At 48.2% G+C, this 15,665-nt stretch overlaps 1 protein-coding gene and 5 non-coding genes across 6 annotated transcripts; all 6 read right to left on the bottom strand.

Annotated features, from left to right (window-relative positions):
• Nucleotides 1-4,321: 4,321 nt before the first annotated feature.
• Nucleotides 4,322-4,403, bottom strand: TRNAS-AGA (transfer RNA serine (anticodon AGA)). Its single transcript has one exon. It is a non-coding gene; the product is annotated as a tRNA-Ser (tRNA).
• A 76-nt stretch (nt 4,404-4,479) lies between these two features.
• TRNAS-AGA (transfer RNA serine (anticodon AGA)) lies at nt 4,480-4,561 on the bottom strand. Its single transcript has one exon. It is a non-coding gene; the product is annotated as a tRNA-Ser (tRNA).
• A 76-nt stretch (nt 4,562-4,637) lies between these two features.
• TRNAS-AGA (transfer RNA serine (anticodon AGA)) lies at nt 4,638-4,719 on the bottom strand. Its single transcript has one exon. It is a non-coding gene; the product is annotated as a tRNA-Ser (tRNA).
• Nucleotides 4,720-4,795: 76 nt separating this feature from the next.
• TRNAS-AGA (transfer RNA serine (anticodon AGA)) lies at nt 4,796-4,877 on the bottom strand. Its single transcript has one exon. It is a non-coding gene; the product is annotated as a tRNA-Ser (tRNA).
• A 76-nt stretch (nt 4,878-4,953) lies between these two features.
• TRNAS-AGA (transfer RNA serine (anticodon AGA)) lies at nt 4,954-5,035 on the bottom strand. Its single transcript has one exon. It is a non-coding gene; the product is annotated as a tRNA-Ser (tRNA).
• A 3,725-nt stretch (nt 5,036-8,760) lies between these two features.
• LOC126516570 (uncharacterized) lies at nt 8,761-10,121 on the bottom strand. The gene has a single exon (XM_050166695.3). The coding sequence runs from the start codon at nt 10,099-10,101 to the stop codon at nt 8,761-8,763; it is 1,341 nt and encodes a 446-aa protein (XP_050022652.1). The 5' UTR covers nt 10,102-10,121.
• Nucleotides 10,122-15,665: the final 5,544 nt, after the last annotated feature.

The following is a 15,665-nucleotide window of genomic DNA, read 5'->3' as shown; positions in this document are numbered from 1 at the left end:
ACGTCCTGTCCGGGTCCGACATTGAATAAAGTTCTGTACCGCGGTGTTGGCAACAAACAGTCGACAAGGTCTTTGTAAAGTGTTTTCCGTTTTACAGAGGACAAGTACTCTAGCGAAAAGCGCACTTTCAGAAATTGAAAAGAATGCACTACTTCACGCAAGAATCCAGTCACATAATGGTACATATTGTCATTCGATGACACAACAAATTCTGGAACGTGTGAACACAGCCTTAATTTTATCACAGTTTGTAAGAAGCCATTTCTTTGGTCACGGAGAAAAATAAAACGAGACACAACTTGCCTAATAAATAAATGACACAAACCCAATCCACCGTTTCGGACCGGTAAGAATAAATTTGAGCGACTTGTTCGTTCCCAGGTCGATCTCCACAGAAACACTGCGAAAATCCTGTGAAATTTCTGCACATTCACCCGCGATATACAAAGGACTTGGAACACATACCATATTTTGGCTATTAAAAACAGGTTGCATACATACGCCCGTGCAAAAATAGAGAGCTCCCGCCCACCCCAGGCGTTTGTTTTTTGCCTGATTGTTTCTGCTTCGTCCTTCCAGTACTCGTTGTTGTCACGATAAACCTCGAGTGGCACCGCTAGGTACTTCAGTGGGCGGGTTTCCCATCTTACATTTACGTATACATCAGGCTTCATATCCCAATTGCCATACCAAAACGCAGTTGTTTTATCCCAGTCAATCATGCTACCTGTCATGGAACAAAATTGTTTGGCTGTATGAACAACTTCACATATACTCTGCCTATCTTGACAGAGTACGGCCACATCGTCAGCATATGCAAGAATCTTTACTTCAGTACTCTAGTCTAAATCCGTGCACGTTTGAATTTTGGATAATTTATAAGCAAAAGGGTTCTAGGTATATGGCAAAAAGTAAGGCTCAGGCCGGGCATCCTTGTCTGATGGAACTGAGTATGTCAATTTCTTCACTTAGCGTCCTATTAACTACCAGGCGTGTTACACACTGCGAGTACGCCATCTTTAATCCATCGATAAACACGGTTCCAACTTGCACATGTTCTAACACGTTGAACAACACTTCATGGGAGACACGGTCAAAAGCTTTTTGTAAATCTAACTGCATCATTGCTATTCGGTCTCCAAAGTCATCGCAAATCTCTAAGACACTTCTTACTACGTGTATATTTGTCGTAATGCTACGACCTCTTATGCCACATGTCTGGTGCGGTCCTACAATGTTTTGAACGACATTCTGCATTCTTTTGGCTAACACCTTCATGAAAATTTTGTAATCTGTATTCAAGAGGCTAATGGGGCGATATGACGTCACAGAATGAAGTTTGATGTCATCGTTCGATTTGGGGATTAAAACAGTGTGCGCTTCAGTGAAAGGCCGTGGTAGCTTCTTTTTATACCCCTCTTCGATAACTTGGAACAGCGCGCTGGCAATCTCTTCTTTAAACATTTTATAGAATTCTGCTCCGATTCCATCTGGGCCAGGTGTCTTTCCAGTGCTTAATTCATCAATAGCTTTTTTAATCTCCTGTATACTGATAGGGGCCTCCAAACTTTTTTTAGTTTCGTCGTCAAACTTGGGCACTAAAGAAAGGAAATCTTCACTAAATCCATTCCCCATCGGAATACGTTTTCCAAGCAAATCGCGATAGTGTTCAAGAAACGCGTTCATTATCTGACTTTTTTCTTTCGTGAGTCTGCCATTGTACATTATTTGCTTAACTTCTTTTCTTTGTGCATATTGCTTTTCATCACTTAGTGCCCGCTTTGTCGGTGTTTCGCCCATCCAAAGCTTTTCTGTTCTTGACCTAATAATAGCACCTCTGTACTTTTCTTTATCTAAAAGTTCCAGCTTGTTTTTGGTATTTTTGATTTCTTCAGTGAAAGAGCCCGGTTTCACACTCTCTTCCTTTAATAGTGCTTGCAGTTGCGACTGCAATTTCTTCACGTCTTGTTTCTTCTCAAAATTAAGGATAGTCGTACGTTCTATAGCACTCAATTTAACATCTTGTTTAAAAACTTCCCACCTCGCTTCACAGTCGTCTTTTCCAACTTCATACAGCATCGTTAACGCTTCATTTACTTTTCTAGAAAAAATTTTATCTTTCATGATGCTATTATTTAGTTTCCAGAGGTGCCAGTTGAACTTAGGCATTTTTTCCTTGTGCCAAGCGTGAATTTTACCAAACAGTGGTCGCTAAAAGACACTGGTATAACAACGTATTCGTCACAACATATCACAAGGTCAAGTGGGATGTAGGCTCTATCCAAACGTGCGTGACTTTGGCCCTGAAAATGCGTGAACTCAACCCCGCCATTAGACATGCAGAGGGCCACATCTTCTAGTCCATTCTCTGCAATCAATTCCGTCAAAAACAGTGCGCTTTGATCGTGCAAATTTACACGTTTGGAGCGGTCCTCAATCGCGCACACACAGTTGAAGTCACCAATTAATATCACATATCTACTACAATCAAGGAAACCACCAATCTCTTCAAAGAATGCTTTTCTTTCGTTGTCACGATTTGGGGCGTACAAGCAAATCACGCGCCATTCAAAATTCATTAACGAAAAATCACAAACAACGAAGCGTCCGTTCTCACTGCTTCTTATACTTGTCTCAACTGCGCCCATCGATCTTTTTATAAAAATTGCACACCCTCCCGATAAGCCATCGGCATGTGACACACAGACATTATACGTTGTGTTGAAAGGCGCAACCATTCGCTCAGTTTCGTCCTCCCTGTGTACTTTTGTTTCTTGCACGGCGATCACGTCTAAATCATGTTCCGCAAATAGCCTACTTAATTGGTATTGGCGCCTTCTAGACGAAAGCCCGCGCACATTTAGAGTGGCGAAACGAACTGCTCTCTCAAGTCTAACAGCCATCTTTATCTTGAAAAAGGATGCGCTCACCAAACAGTCTGTGCCCCGATATTGGGGTACACCCTCGGTGCGTTAGCCGTGTTGTCAAGTGGGCAGCTTAGCCGCCCTCTTCTCCCCCTCCGGGACTTTTGGCTTTGGGGTGGGCCGCAGCCGGCGACTGGTGAACGCTTTTGCCGGCGGTTCAGTGCTGTTGGCGTCCTTTGTCTCTGCACCGGCGTCGTCTCGTGGTCTCTTTCCCAGCGCACTGCTGTCTTCTGCTTCACGGCAATCCATGGCATCCACTTCGGCACTCTTGTGGTGAACTCCCGCTGTCTCTTTATTTTCACTTGTGTTGTTGGCACCACCCTCGATGAATTCGGAGACCTGTATTTTGGCTTTTGCGTCTGCTGCAATTTCTACCTGTACAGTGGCTGTCAAATTTTCCGCGGTAGTATTTTCCGATTGCTTACTTCCTTTGGTGCTGGTGCCTTGTACTCCCGATGTTGTTGCAGAATTCAGACATTCTTCTGCTTCCGCTTCGTCCATGGTGAGCTCGGATTTCTCCGTGCTCACCGTGGCCATGGCAGCTGCCGCATACGTCCTCGAGCAGTTTTCTACGGCGTGTCCAAAGCGTTTGCAGACGTTGCACCGCGGCACGCGGCTGTCCTTTCTTATGTGGCCAATCTGTTGGCAGCGCAAGCACCTTGGCGCTCTTCCGGGCGCTACGACAAGGGCTAGCTCACCTCCGACGCGCAGCTGATGTGGTATATCATCCAACGTAACGTCCGCCTTCAGTCGCACCACAACTGTGTGTGTCATGGTGTTCTGTAGGCTGTAGCCGTCAAGGCGCCATTTATCCAGTCCTATTTCCAAGACCGTTCCGTAGGGGTTCAGGGCGTTTCGCACGTCTTCTTCGCGTACATGGTAGAGCAGCCAGTGAAGCTTCAGACGGACGTCGCGGTGACTTGGATCAATTACGATACATCTCCGACCCTTGACCGTCAATTCCGGTTCGGCCAAAAACTTCTTTCCGCCTTCAGCAGTCTTGCAGGTAACCGCCCACACATGATTCATTTGATAGGCGCCGAGCGCAAGAACCTCGCTGGGCGGAACACGTTGAAACAGTGGCTCACGAAAATCTTCCGCGCGATATGGTCTACCTTTCACATCAGCATGTAGAAAAACGGTATCTTGAACAACGTACCCAGTTGGCAGTGGGGGCAAAATGATTGCATAATCCTGCGACATTTCATTCCTGGTACCGCGGCTATGCTGGGCCGCTACATCCGCTCCGACGGAGCTCATATCAGCCACGTCCGTACACTACGGTGGCCGGAAGTCAACTCCACCACTCGGCCACGACTGCGCATATACACTGCGGCACTACTGCGCCACATTGATACGCGTTCACGAACGGCTGGCAGAAACAAAAGTAACCGCTACGCAGCCGACAGGATTCGAACCTGTGCGGGGAGACCCCAATGGATTTCTAGTCCATCGCCTTAACCACTCGGCCACGACTGCGCATATGCGCTGCGGCACTACTCCGCCACATTGATACGCGTTCACGAAGGGCTGGCAGAAGCAAAAGTAACCGCTACGCAGCCGACAGGATTCGAACCTGTGCTGGGAGACCCCAATGGATTTCTAGTCCATCGCCTTAACCACTCGGGCACAACTGCGCATATACGCTGCGGCACTACTGCGCCACATTGATACGCGTTCACGAAGGCCTGGCAGAAACAAAAGTAACCGCTACGCAGCCGACAGGATTCGAACCTGTGCGGGGAGACCCCAATGGATTTCTAGTCCATCGCCTTAACCACTCGGGCACAACTGAGCATATACGCTGCGGCACTACTGCGCCACATTGATACGCGTTCACGAAGGGCTGGCAGAAACAAAAGTAACCGCTACGCAGCCGACAGGATTCGAACCTGTGCGGGGAGACCCCAATGGATTTCTAGTCCATCGCCTTAACCACTCGGCCACGACTGCGCATATGCGCTGCGGCACTACTGCGCCACATTGATACGCGTTCACAAACGGCTGGCAGAAACAAAAGTAGCCGCTACGCAGCCGACAGGATTCGAACCTGTGCGGGGAGACCCCAATGGATTTCTAGTCCATCGCCTTAACCACTATGCCACGACTGCGCTTTTTCTTTCTTTATTGCCTGTTTTATAACAAATACACGATTCACAGCTATTCTCCGCTGCGATTACAAAACAAAAAAGACAGTTCAATGTGCGGGTGTACCTTGTCGTTTAATTTTGGTTTAAAAAGGCTGAATGTTTGCAAGCTGTTCAAATGCTGTTAACCACTCAGGTGGTTCGCTGAGCGCTTTAAACGCTTCGCGAATGTAAAATACATTTTCAGCAAAATATTCTTTGGCCGGTTTTGCGTCAACATCCTCATTACGCACCGCCATTCGTGTATTCCACACGCTGTGCATGCAGAGTAACATCACCATATCACATGGCACGCCTTCTGTCTCTTCAAACGGTAAAAAACGGATTCCAAAAGGTGTTAAAGGAAATTCTTTTTTTAGTGTCCTTTGTAGAATGTCCCAAAGGAAGACTGAGTCCCTGCACTCCAGAAAAATATGCTCCATTGTCTCCGGTTTCTGACATATCTGGCAATTCACACTCCAGGCTACAAATATCCCCTTCTCCTGCAGCCATGGCTTGACAGGAAGCGTGCCAGTGTGTAGCATGAAAAAAAAAAGTTTTTGTTGTTGCTCTTACAGGCATTTTCTTAACTCTTTTTAAGACATTCTGCTCACGCCCCAGTGCATATACTGCACGGTATATTGGTACTGGACACATGATATTAACTAAATCTCGGTATAATCGCTTTCTTGCGACTGTGTTCAGGTATTCCAAAGAAAAGTGTACTTTTAGAAAACGGAAAGAGCTTATCACTTCAAACAAAAAACCTCGGACAACCACTTGACGTATGCCATACGACGTCACAACATATTCTGGCAGTGCGTCACCTAATCGCGTCTGGATAACGCACCGCAAAAAACAATCGCTTTCGTCGCGCAAGAACATGAAACGCGACACTACTTGTTTCAAAAATAAATGCGACAAACCCAACCCTCCTTTCTGCACAGCGTGAAAAAGATTCAGACGACTCGTGCGCTCCCATCCTGATCCCCACACGAACATAGCAAAAACCCTGTGCAACTTTTGTACACACACTCGGGATATACATAAAACTTGCAACATATAAAACACTTTAGCGACAAGAAAAAAATTGCAGACAGTGGCTCTCGTGAATATTGACAGATTCTTGCCTCCCCACTTCGTTGTTTGTGCTTTAGCCCGCTCAGTTTGTTCAGTCCATTGCGTCGTGGTATCGCGATAGTATTCCAAAGGAACACCAAGATAACTGGTTGGCGTATCTGTGAACGGTACTGTTTCTAACACTGCAGGCCGGCTGTCCCATTCACCGTGCCAGTAGCCTAAGCTTTTTGGCCAGCTTATGGCACTCCCCGTTAGACTGCAAAACTTTCTTGCATCCTTGACTGCCTCCCGAATGCTCTCTTGGTCAATGCAAAAAAAGTGCGATGTCATCTGCCTAAGCTAGTATTTTTACTTCCTGAGTTAAAAGACGGTAGCCGCGAATGTTTTCGTTTTCTCGTACCTTCAAACAGAAAGGTTCAAGAAAAATCGCAAAAAGTAAGGGCGACAAAGGGCACCCCTGGCGCACACTGGATAATACTGGTATATTTTCGCTGAGTCTTTTATTGATTATAAGGTGAGCGGAACAGTTCTCATAAGCCATGGCTACTCCGTCCTGAATCACTTCGCCTACATTAATGTGTTTTAGCAGGGCAAGAAGTATGCTGTGAGCAACCCTGTCAAAAGCTTTTTCTAGGTCTAACTGAACCATTGCTACACATTCGAGGATCGCATCACAGCATTCCAATATACTCCTAGCGATGTGAATATTCGACAATATTGTTCTATTCCTAATACCGCATGTTTGGTGTGGGCCTACTATGGATTTAATAACTGACTGCATCCTTTTTCCGAGCACCTTCATGTAGATTTTATAATCCGAATTCGTAAGACTTATGGGCCTGTATCTAGCGACAGATTTCAGCTTTACCGTATCGGTGGTTTTCGGTATAAGCACAACATGACTTTTTCTGAATGATGGCGGCAAGTGCTTAGTTTCATGAGCTTCTGATATTCCACAGTGCAGTATCTCGCTTATTTCGGCATTGAAAGTTTTATAGAAAGCTGCTCCTAGGCCGTCTGGTCCAGGCGCCTTTCCTTTACCCAAGTCTTCTATGGCTTCTGTAATTTCTTTCGCAGAGATCGGTCTCTCGAGTCCCTCTTTTATTTCGTCTTGTAATTTTGGCAGAAGTGTTAGAAAGGTGTTCACAAACTCTTCTGTTACGGGCACCTGCCTACCGAGCAACGCTCGGTAGTGTTCAACGAAAGCTTTTTCAATTACTTCTGGGTCTTTTGACATTGTGTTGTTAAAACAAATTTCTTTTATTATGTTTTTGGATGCGTAACCCTTTTCGTCACTGAGCGCGCGCTTTGTTGGCGCCTCTCCCAGCCACAGCCTCTCGGATCGTGCTCTTATCGCGGCTCCTTGGTAAATTTGAGCGTCCACCCTTTCAAGTTCGCGTTTAATTTCTCTAATCTGTTTCGAAAACAATCCCGGTATTGTGCACTCCGCGTTTAGAAAATAATCGAGCATGCTTTGCAGTTCTTTCTCTCTTTGTTTAGCTTTATGACGCATCACACAAGCCCTCTCGATCGCACTCATTTTCACTTCAATTTTAAACTGCTCCCACAGCTCAGCCCAATTTGTTGTAGCATCTATTTGCATTACGTCAATTTTTCTTTTTACCGTTTTGACAAACCATTCATCACTTAAGATCGTTTCGTTCATTTTCCACAGTTCCCAGTTAAAGTGAGACCCTCTATGTTTCGTGCCCAATGTACACGTTACTAGGCTGTGATCACTGAAGCTCACGTGCTTTACTGCGTAGCTATTGACCGTTCGCGCAAGGTTTGCTGATACGTACAAACGATCTAGTCGAGCGTGACTCTGCCCTTGGAAATGAGTAAAAACAACACTGTTACCGCTTAATATGCTTCCAACGTCTACTAAATCATAGTCTGCCACGATTGCGCAGAGTTGATGCGCACTTGTATCCCGTATTATTTTACTGGGCACCCTATCTTCGGACATGCAAACACAATTGAAGTCACCAAGAAGAACAACATTTCTTTCACACGTCAGGTGTGACTCAACAAAGTTAAAAAAAATTTCCTACCACTACTTTTGTTTGGAGCGTACACACAGACAATTCGCCAATCAATATTATTGAAAGAAAAATCACATAGGACCAATCGCCCATCTTGGGCCGACATTACACTCTGCGCAACAATACCTATTGAATTACGCAAAAATAAAAGACAGCCACCGGCCTTACCTACTCCATGACAAACACAAGTGTTGTAACGGGATTTAAAAACCTGAACCATTTTGTCCGTTTGCTCTTCGCTTTCAATTTTAGTTTCTTGAACAGCAAGAATATCTATGTCGTTTTCCAGCATCAGGCGACTTAATTGTGCTTGTCGCCGTCTAGCCGTTAGCCCTCGTACGTTAAGCGTGCCAATACGTATTGCTATTCCATGATTATTTGCCATTGAAAGAGAAGAGCAAGCACAAACTACAATACATTTCGGAGATCAAAGACCGCCAAACTTACAAAAAACAAAACCCTACACCATCATAAGCTCCGTCTCATACGGCGAAGGCATGACGTTACCAAATGCGCTACTCATCATTCACTTAAAGGTTCCGCAGCACCTAGTCCTTACTGAGCCTTCTACCGAACAGCACCCCGCTACCGCGGGGGAACTGTCGGCGTTGTCCGCTTATCTGGTGGGACAGTCGGCGTCTGTCGCCCGTCTGGTGGGACGGTCGGCGTCTGCCGACCACCTGGCGGATTGGTCGGCGTCTGGCGCCCCTCAGGTGGATGTTCTCGCGTCGGCCTCCTCTCGAGCGGAACGTTCGGCTTGGGCTTGAGTGTAGACCGCCGGAAAGAGGAAGCCTTCGTGGGTGGCCCTTCGCTGCTGTCACCTTCGTCTTGCTCAAGCCTGACATCTTGATCGGGTATTTCGCGAGGTCTCTTTGAGACGGCGCTGGCCTGGTCCATTTTCTCGCCGGATTCTTCGATGAAGGCAGCGCCAGAGTTGCCCTGTCGCAGAACGCCCTCGGCAGCCTCCGCGCCCCCCTCACTTTCACGCACCGTAGAATTTTCTGCAGACGGTTCACTTTGCACTTCATTCTTGGCCACTGCCTCGCTACTGCCCTTTGTGGGTTGGCACTTGACGCTTGCCATGACCACTGGCTTCTCTTCCGTGCCTCGTGGGTCTCCGCCCGCTCCAGCAGTCTCTTCCGCGTCCGCTTGATCCATCAAGTGCTCGTCTAACGCGTCGCTCCGGCCAGACCCGGTCACGTTAGCGTAGCTTCTCACGCACTGGGTCTCGTCGTGGCCGAAACGACGACAGAGTCCACAGCGTGGCACACGGCACTCGCGCCGTATATGGCCGGTGCCGCGGCATCGGAGGCAGAGCGGAGCTCTGCCTGGAACAATCACGAGCGCATGGTCCTCTGATACTCGTAGCTGATGCGGGATGTCTTCCATGGTCATACCAGCCTTCAGCCGTAACGATACCAGACGCGTGTGAGAACCTTTGTCGCCGCACCCTGGTACTCGCCACCGCTCCCTGGAAATTTCGGTCACCGTTCCGAACGGCGCCAAGGCTGCTCTGACGTCCTCGTCGGGAGTCGTGTGAAGCAGCCAGAACAGCTTCATTCTAATATCCTGGTTGCAAGGGTCAATGGCGACGCAGCGGTGTTCTTTGACACTAAAGGCCTTCGCTGACAGCAGCTTCTTTTTTCCGACTTCGTCCTTGAATGTTATAGCCCAGACATGGTTCATCTGGTATGCCCCGAGGGCCACCACCTCCGGCAACAGCTTATGACGGTCAAGCGCATCACGAAAATGTTCGACTCGATAGGGCCTGGCCTTCAAATCACCGTGCAAAAACACGGTATTACACACGGTCATACCTGATGGCAGATGCGGCAAAACAAGCTGGTAATCCTGTGAAGACGTTTCCGTAAGCCTGATACCGCGGCCCGGCTGGGCCGCATGAACCGCCCCTACGGAGCACAACATTCCGTGACCGTCCGCTGTGGTGGCCGGAAGTGGATTGCCACTCGGCCACGACTGCGCATATACACTGCGGCACTACTGCGCCACATTGATACGCGTTCACGAAGGGCTGGCAGAAGCAAAAGTACCCGCTACGCAGCCGACAGGATTCGAACCTGTGCGGGGAGCCCCCAATGGATTTCGAGTCCATCGCCTTAACCACTCGGGCACTTTTTTTTTTCTTTATTGCCAGTCCTCGACATATCACAACACAAATTCCTAAATGATATAAACAAAGACCAAAGAAGCAAAAAGGGATGAATACACGAACGGAACAAAGAACAGTAATATTTACATTCGCTGCCGTCCGCTACTGTGGCACGACGTTGTCGGATTAAAATTCCTTTAGTGCTGTAAAGGGTTCAACCCTCGACAGCCACTCAGGAACAGGCTGTTGCAACTTGATCACTTCCACATACCGTTGCATGGATTCACAAAAGTACAGACGCGCCGGTCGGGCATCCGGGTCACAATGGTAACCCGCCATTCTTGCGCGCCATAAACAGTGGAGGCCCGTAAGCATGATCAGGTCGTACGGGAAACCTTCGTCGTCATATACTGGCAGAAACCTGATTCCGTGGGGATCTATAGGTAGCTCCTTTTTTAGAGTCCTTTGTAACACGTCCCAGAAAAAGACCCCTTCCCAACAGTGGATGAAGACGTGATCTATGCTTTCTGTTTTTTTACATATAAGGCAGTGGGTTCCCCATGGCATGTAGAACCCACGTTGTTCAAGGAAGATTTTAACAGGTAGAGTACCGGTGTGTAATTTAAAAAAGATCGATTTAGTGGCTGGTTGAACTGGCATCTTCTTCACCCTTTTCAATACATCTAGGCCTGGGCCTCCACTGTACGGGGCTCTGTACATAGGTACCAGCAAAACACTGTCACATAAATCATGATATAACTTTTTCCGTTTTACACTCCACAAATATGCACTTGAAAAACGAACACGCAAAAAAGAAACACTCTGAACTATTTCCCGAAAGAAACCACGGACTGGTCCTGGCATTATTTCCGTACCTACAACGAATTCGGGAAGTGATCTTGACAGCCTCATTTGGATCACCGTGCGCAGAAATGGGTCGTTTGTATCTCGAAAGAAGGAGAATCTATTCACCAGTTGACGCAAGAAAAGGTGCGCCAACCCCAGACCACCATCCTTCACACGTCGGAAGAGATTATCTCGGCTGCATCGCTCCCAGCTCGATGCCCACACGAATACAGCGAACACGCGGTGCAGTTTCTGCACATTAATACGAGAGCACTGTAGGACCTGCATTACGTACCAGATCTTTGACACGAGAAACATGTTGCACGCTGTAGCTCTCGCGAACATTGACAAGTGACAGCCGTTCCATCGGTCGGCTTTTTCTTTTAGTTCTTTTGTACGCTCCTTCCAGTACTCGCTACTGTCCTTGTAGGCATCAAGGGGTGCTCCAAGGTACTTAACTGGCGTCGTGACCCAGTTTACGTTCGAAAAGTGGTCTGGTGTAGACGCCCATCTTCCATGCCAAAACCCCAAACATTTCTGCCAGTTAACGTAGCTGTTAGTGACGTTACCAAACTTTTTGACGATATTAACAGTATTCAATACACTTTGTTTGTCTTTACAGCACACAGCCACATCGTCAGCGTATGCCAGTAGCTTCAGTTCTGCTGATTGAAGACTAAACCCCTTAATACATTCATTTTCGATGATGGCCAGACATAGCGTTTCTATGTAGACACAAAACAGGAGTGGACTGAGTGGACAACCCTGGCGAGCGGAGCGCTTCACGTTAATGGGGGCCCCCAACATCTGATTAATTATAAGTCTGGTATAGCAGCTCCGGTACGCCATGGTCACCCCTTCAGCGATTATGTGGCCAAAATTAACGTGTTCAAGGATGGTAAGCAATATGTCGTGAGAAACACAAACGCCTTCTCCAAGTCTAACTGGAGGATGGCTACTGCATCGCACATGGCGTCACAACACTCCAGCACACACTTCATTTTATGGATGTTAGTGAAAATGGTTCTTCCACGAATACCACACGTCTGGTGTGGGCCGACTACTTCCTGAATAACTGACTGGACCCGTCGTGCCAACACCTTCATCAATATTTTGTAGTCGCAGTTAGTAAGCGCTATGGGTCTGTAGGAGGAAAGTTGCTTGAGCTTTTCGGTCTCTTCTGTTTTCGGTATTAGTACTGTATGGGACTGGCCAAAGGACGGTGGAAGTATTTTCAGTTCATATGCTTCATTGAAAACTGCTGTTAAGATAGGAGCTAGGTGGCTTTTGAACGATTTGTACCAAGCGGCACAAAGACCGTCTGGACCTGGCGACTTCCCAGGATTCAGGTCTTCGATGGCTTTCATCACTTCATGTTCTGTTAATGGTCGTTCTAAGGTTTCTTTAACCTCACTCGACAGCTGTGGGATTCGTTGCAAAAATAATTTCTTGAAATCGTGCATGTTGACAGGCCTGAATGCAAAACGTTCTTTGTAATGCTCAAAGAAAGCACGCCCTATATCATTGTTATCCGTTAATACCACCCCTTCATATTCGATAGCCTCAATCTGCTTGCGTCTCGAGTGCTTTTTTTCTAGCCCCAGTGCTCTTTTCGTTGGCGTTTCCCCGCATGATAGCCTTTCTGCTCTGGCGCGCACTAGCGCACCTCGGAAGCGATCTTCGTCGAATACCTCGAGCTTCTTCTTAACGGCGCGCATATCTTGTTGATTGGCGCCAGGTTGCATGCATTCAGGCTTCGCAAATTTTTCTAGCAATGTTGTTAAATCATTTTCTTTGGCCTTTTGTTCATATCGCAGTACGCTACTTCTTTCGATTGCCTTCAATTTAATGCTTTGCATCAGCAACTCCCATTCCTCACCAAATTTCGTAGAACTGTCTGCTCCAAAAGAATTCAGAGCAGCCACTACATTTTCGTTAAAAGTTTCATCCTGTAACAGCTCTGCATTCAATTTCCACAGTTCCCAGACGAACTTGTTTCGTTCTTTCTTCCTGCCCACCGTGCATTTTACCAGGCAGTGGTCAGAATATGATATGGCCGTAACTGTGTAGCACTGGCATTTTTCAACTAAATCATATGAAAGATATATACGGTCTAAGCGTGCGTGACTTGTGCCCTGAAAGTGAGTGTAGCTTACGTGTCCGTGACCGCGAAAACATTCTGCGATATCTTCTAATTCGAATTCGTGTGTAATCTGCGCCAGGATATCACTACTTTTGTCACAAACCACGCGACGCGTAGACCTATCCTCAGCTTTCAATACGCAGTTGAAGTCGCCTACACAGGCTATCATTTTTTGCACATGTAAATGATGCTTTAAACTCAAAAAGAAATTTGCCCTCTCTTGCACAGTATTAGGCGCATAAATGCAAAACACGCGCCATTGGACATTACAATAGCTGAAGTCACAAAAGACAAGTCGACCAGAAGTACAGGAGAAGTAACCATCTATAACAAGACCAGGGAGCTTCCTCACGAACAGCGCACACCCTGCCGAAGTCCCTAAGGCGTGGCTCACTACCGTATAGTAGTTATACGTGAACCTTTGCCCCATGCTCCCGGTCTCCTCCTCGCCGTCTACCTTGGTTTCTTGCACGGCTAAAACGTCGAGGTCGTGATCCACTAGTAGTCTGTAAACCTGACTCTGTTTCCTTTTGGCGGCCAGACCTCGAACGTTTAGCGTGCCGAGGCTAAGCGACGGGTTGGTAGCCATTATTGGTGAAAACCGGAGGGGAGAAGGCCCGGAGCATGGTGCTCACCTTAACGTCTAGCTGACCGCTAGACGCCTCCGTGGCCATCCGGTGGCCGTCGCCCGGGTTCTTCTTTGGTCGGCTTCGGGGTAAGCCTACGGTCAGTCTCCAGGTTCGGCTTAGGCTTGAGGGTGGAGCGCCTTCCAGGTAGCGTCTTAGCGGGTGGTGCCTCGGAGCCACCGCCGGCCTTTCCGTCGACTTTCTCCTCGTGCTGCAGGGATCTCTTGACCGGTGCCGAGACGGATTCGACGCGGGCGCTAGCAGTGGTCGCGTTGTCGTCCGCCTCTGCCTGCGTTGCATCCGTAACTGGCTGGTGGCTCTCATTTTCTTGCGGGGCCGTCTTCACGCTCTCGACTGTAGCTGCTGGTTCTTTGGGGGGAGGGATATTCCTTCCTCCTTCGGCTTGCTTGGTCGTCGCGCCGGTTTCTGCCGCCACTTTGCCGTTTCCAGCTCCCGTGGCCGCTTCCTCCGCCTCGGTCACGTCCATCACGTGGTCTAACGTCGACGGCTCGCTCTCCGCCGAACACGCGGCTACTGCGTATGAACGCACACAGTCCGCGTCGTTGTGTCCAAAAAGCCTGCACCGGGAGCAACGGGGAACCTTGCATTCACGACGAACGTGGCCAGAGCCCCGGCAGCGCAGGCACTGCATGGGACGTCCTGGGGCTACCACCAGCGCAAGCTCGCCGGCGACGCGGATCTGGTGGGGCAGGTCGTCGACTTTCATTCCTGCCTTCAGCTGCAGCAGCACTGCTCGGGTCGTCGAGCCCTTGTCGGAAACGCAATCCACTCGCCAGCGCTCCCGGGTCACTTCCGTCACTTTTCCGAAGGAGGCCAGCGCGGTCTAGACGTCTTCGTCGTCCACCCCATGCAGAAGCCAGTGGATACGAAGCTTCACCTGTTGTTCTTTGGGGTCGATGATCAGGCAGCGACGCCCCTTCACCTGCAGCTCCTTCAGGGCCGCCAGCTTTTCGGCAGCCTCGGCTGTCTTCATCGTCACCGCCCATACATGGTTGATTTGGTATGCTCCAAGGGCGACGACGCCAGAGAGCATACCAACAGCTTGAAGCGCGTCTCGAAAATCTTCTACACGAAACGGGCGAACACGAGCGTCGGCGTGCAAAAAAACTGTGTTTAAAACAACACGTCCTGTAGGTAGCCGAGGCAAAATTATCTGGTAATCCTTATCTTCTTCCGTCGAAAGCCTGTTGCCGCGGCTAACAGCCGCATATGCCGCTCCATTGGAGCCCATGATTCCGCGATCCGATCAGCTCGGGAGCCGGAAGCAGAATGGCTTAACCACTCGGGCACAACTGTTTTTTTTTCTCTTTATTGCCGGTAATCAGCAGTACATCGGAAGGACAACATAAGGAACATATATACACACAGATGAACTTCTCATCCGTTAACAAAAACTAATAAGTAAAAGCCGCCTGTTATATGTGAGCTGGCGTTGTTTAAAATTCTTTAAGATTAGCCACGGGTTCTATCCTGGCCATCCAAGGCGGTGGGCACTCATGTGTAGCAAGCACATCAAGAAAACGTGTTATTTGTTCTCGAAAGAAAACACGGGCTGGTCTCGCATCGGGATCGCAATAGAAGCCAGCCATGCGGGCTCGCCATATACAGTAGAGGCCAGTTAGCATTATCTGATCGAAAGGTGTTCCGTCCTCGTCATCTATCGGTAGATACCTTATGCCATGTGGATCAAGAGGAAATTCTTTCTTTATTGTTCGCTGTAGAACATCCCAAAAGAAAACCCCCG

The sequence above is a fragment of the Dermacentor andersoni genome, chromosome 1 (assembly GCF_023375885.2).
Source record: "Dermacentor andersoni chromosome 1, qqDerAnde1_hic_scaffold, whole genome shotgun sequence".
NCBI lineage: Eukaryota > Metazoa > Arthropoda > Arachnida > Ixodida > Ixodidae > Dermacentor > Dermacentor andersoni.
This window is presented reverse-complemented; position numbering and strand designations above follow the sequence as displayed.

Bases quoted from the DNA above. Each gene is read 5' to 3' on its own strand.
- LOC126516570 (XM_050166695.3), bottom strand. From the start codon at position 10,101: ATGTTGTGCTCCGTAGGGGCGGTTCATGCGGCCCAGCCGGGCCGCGGT.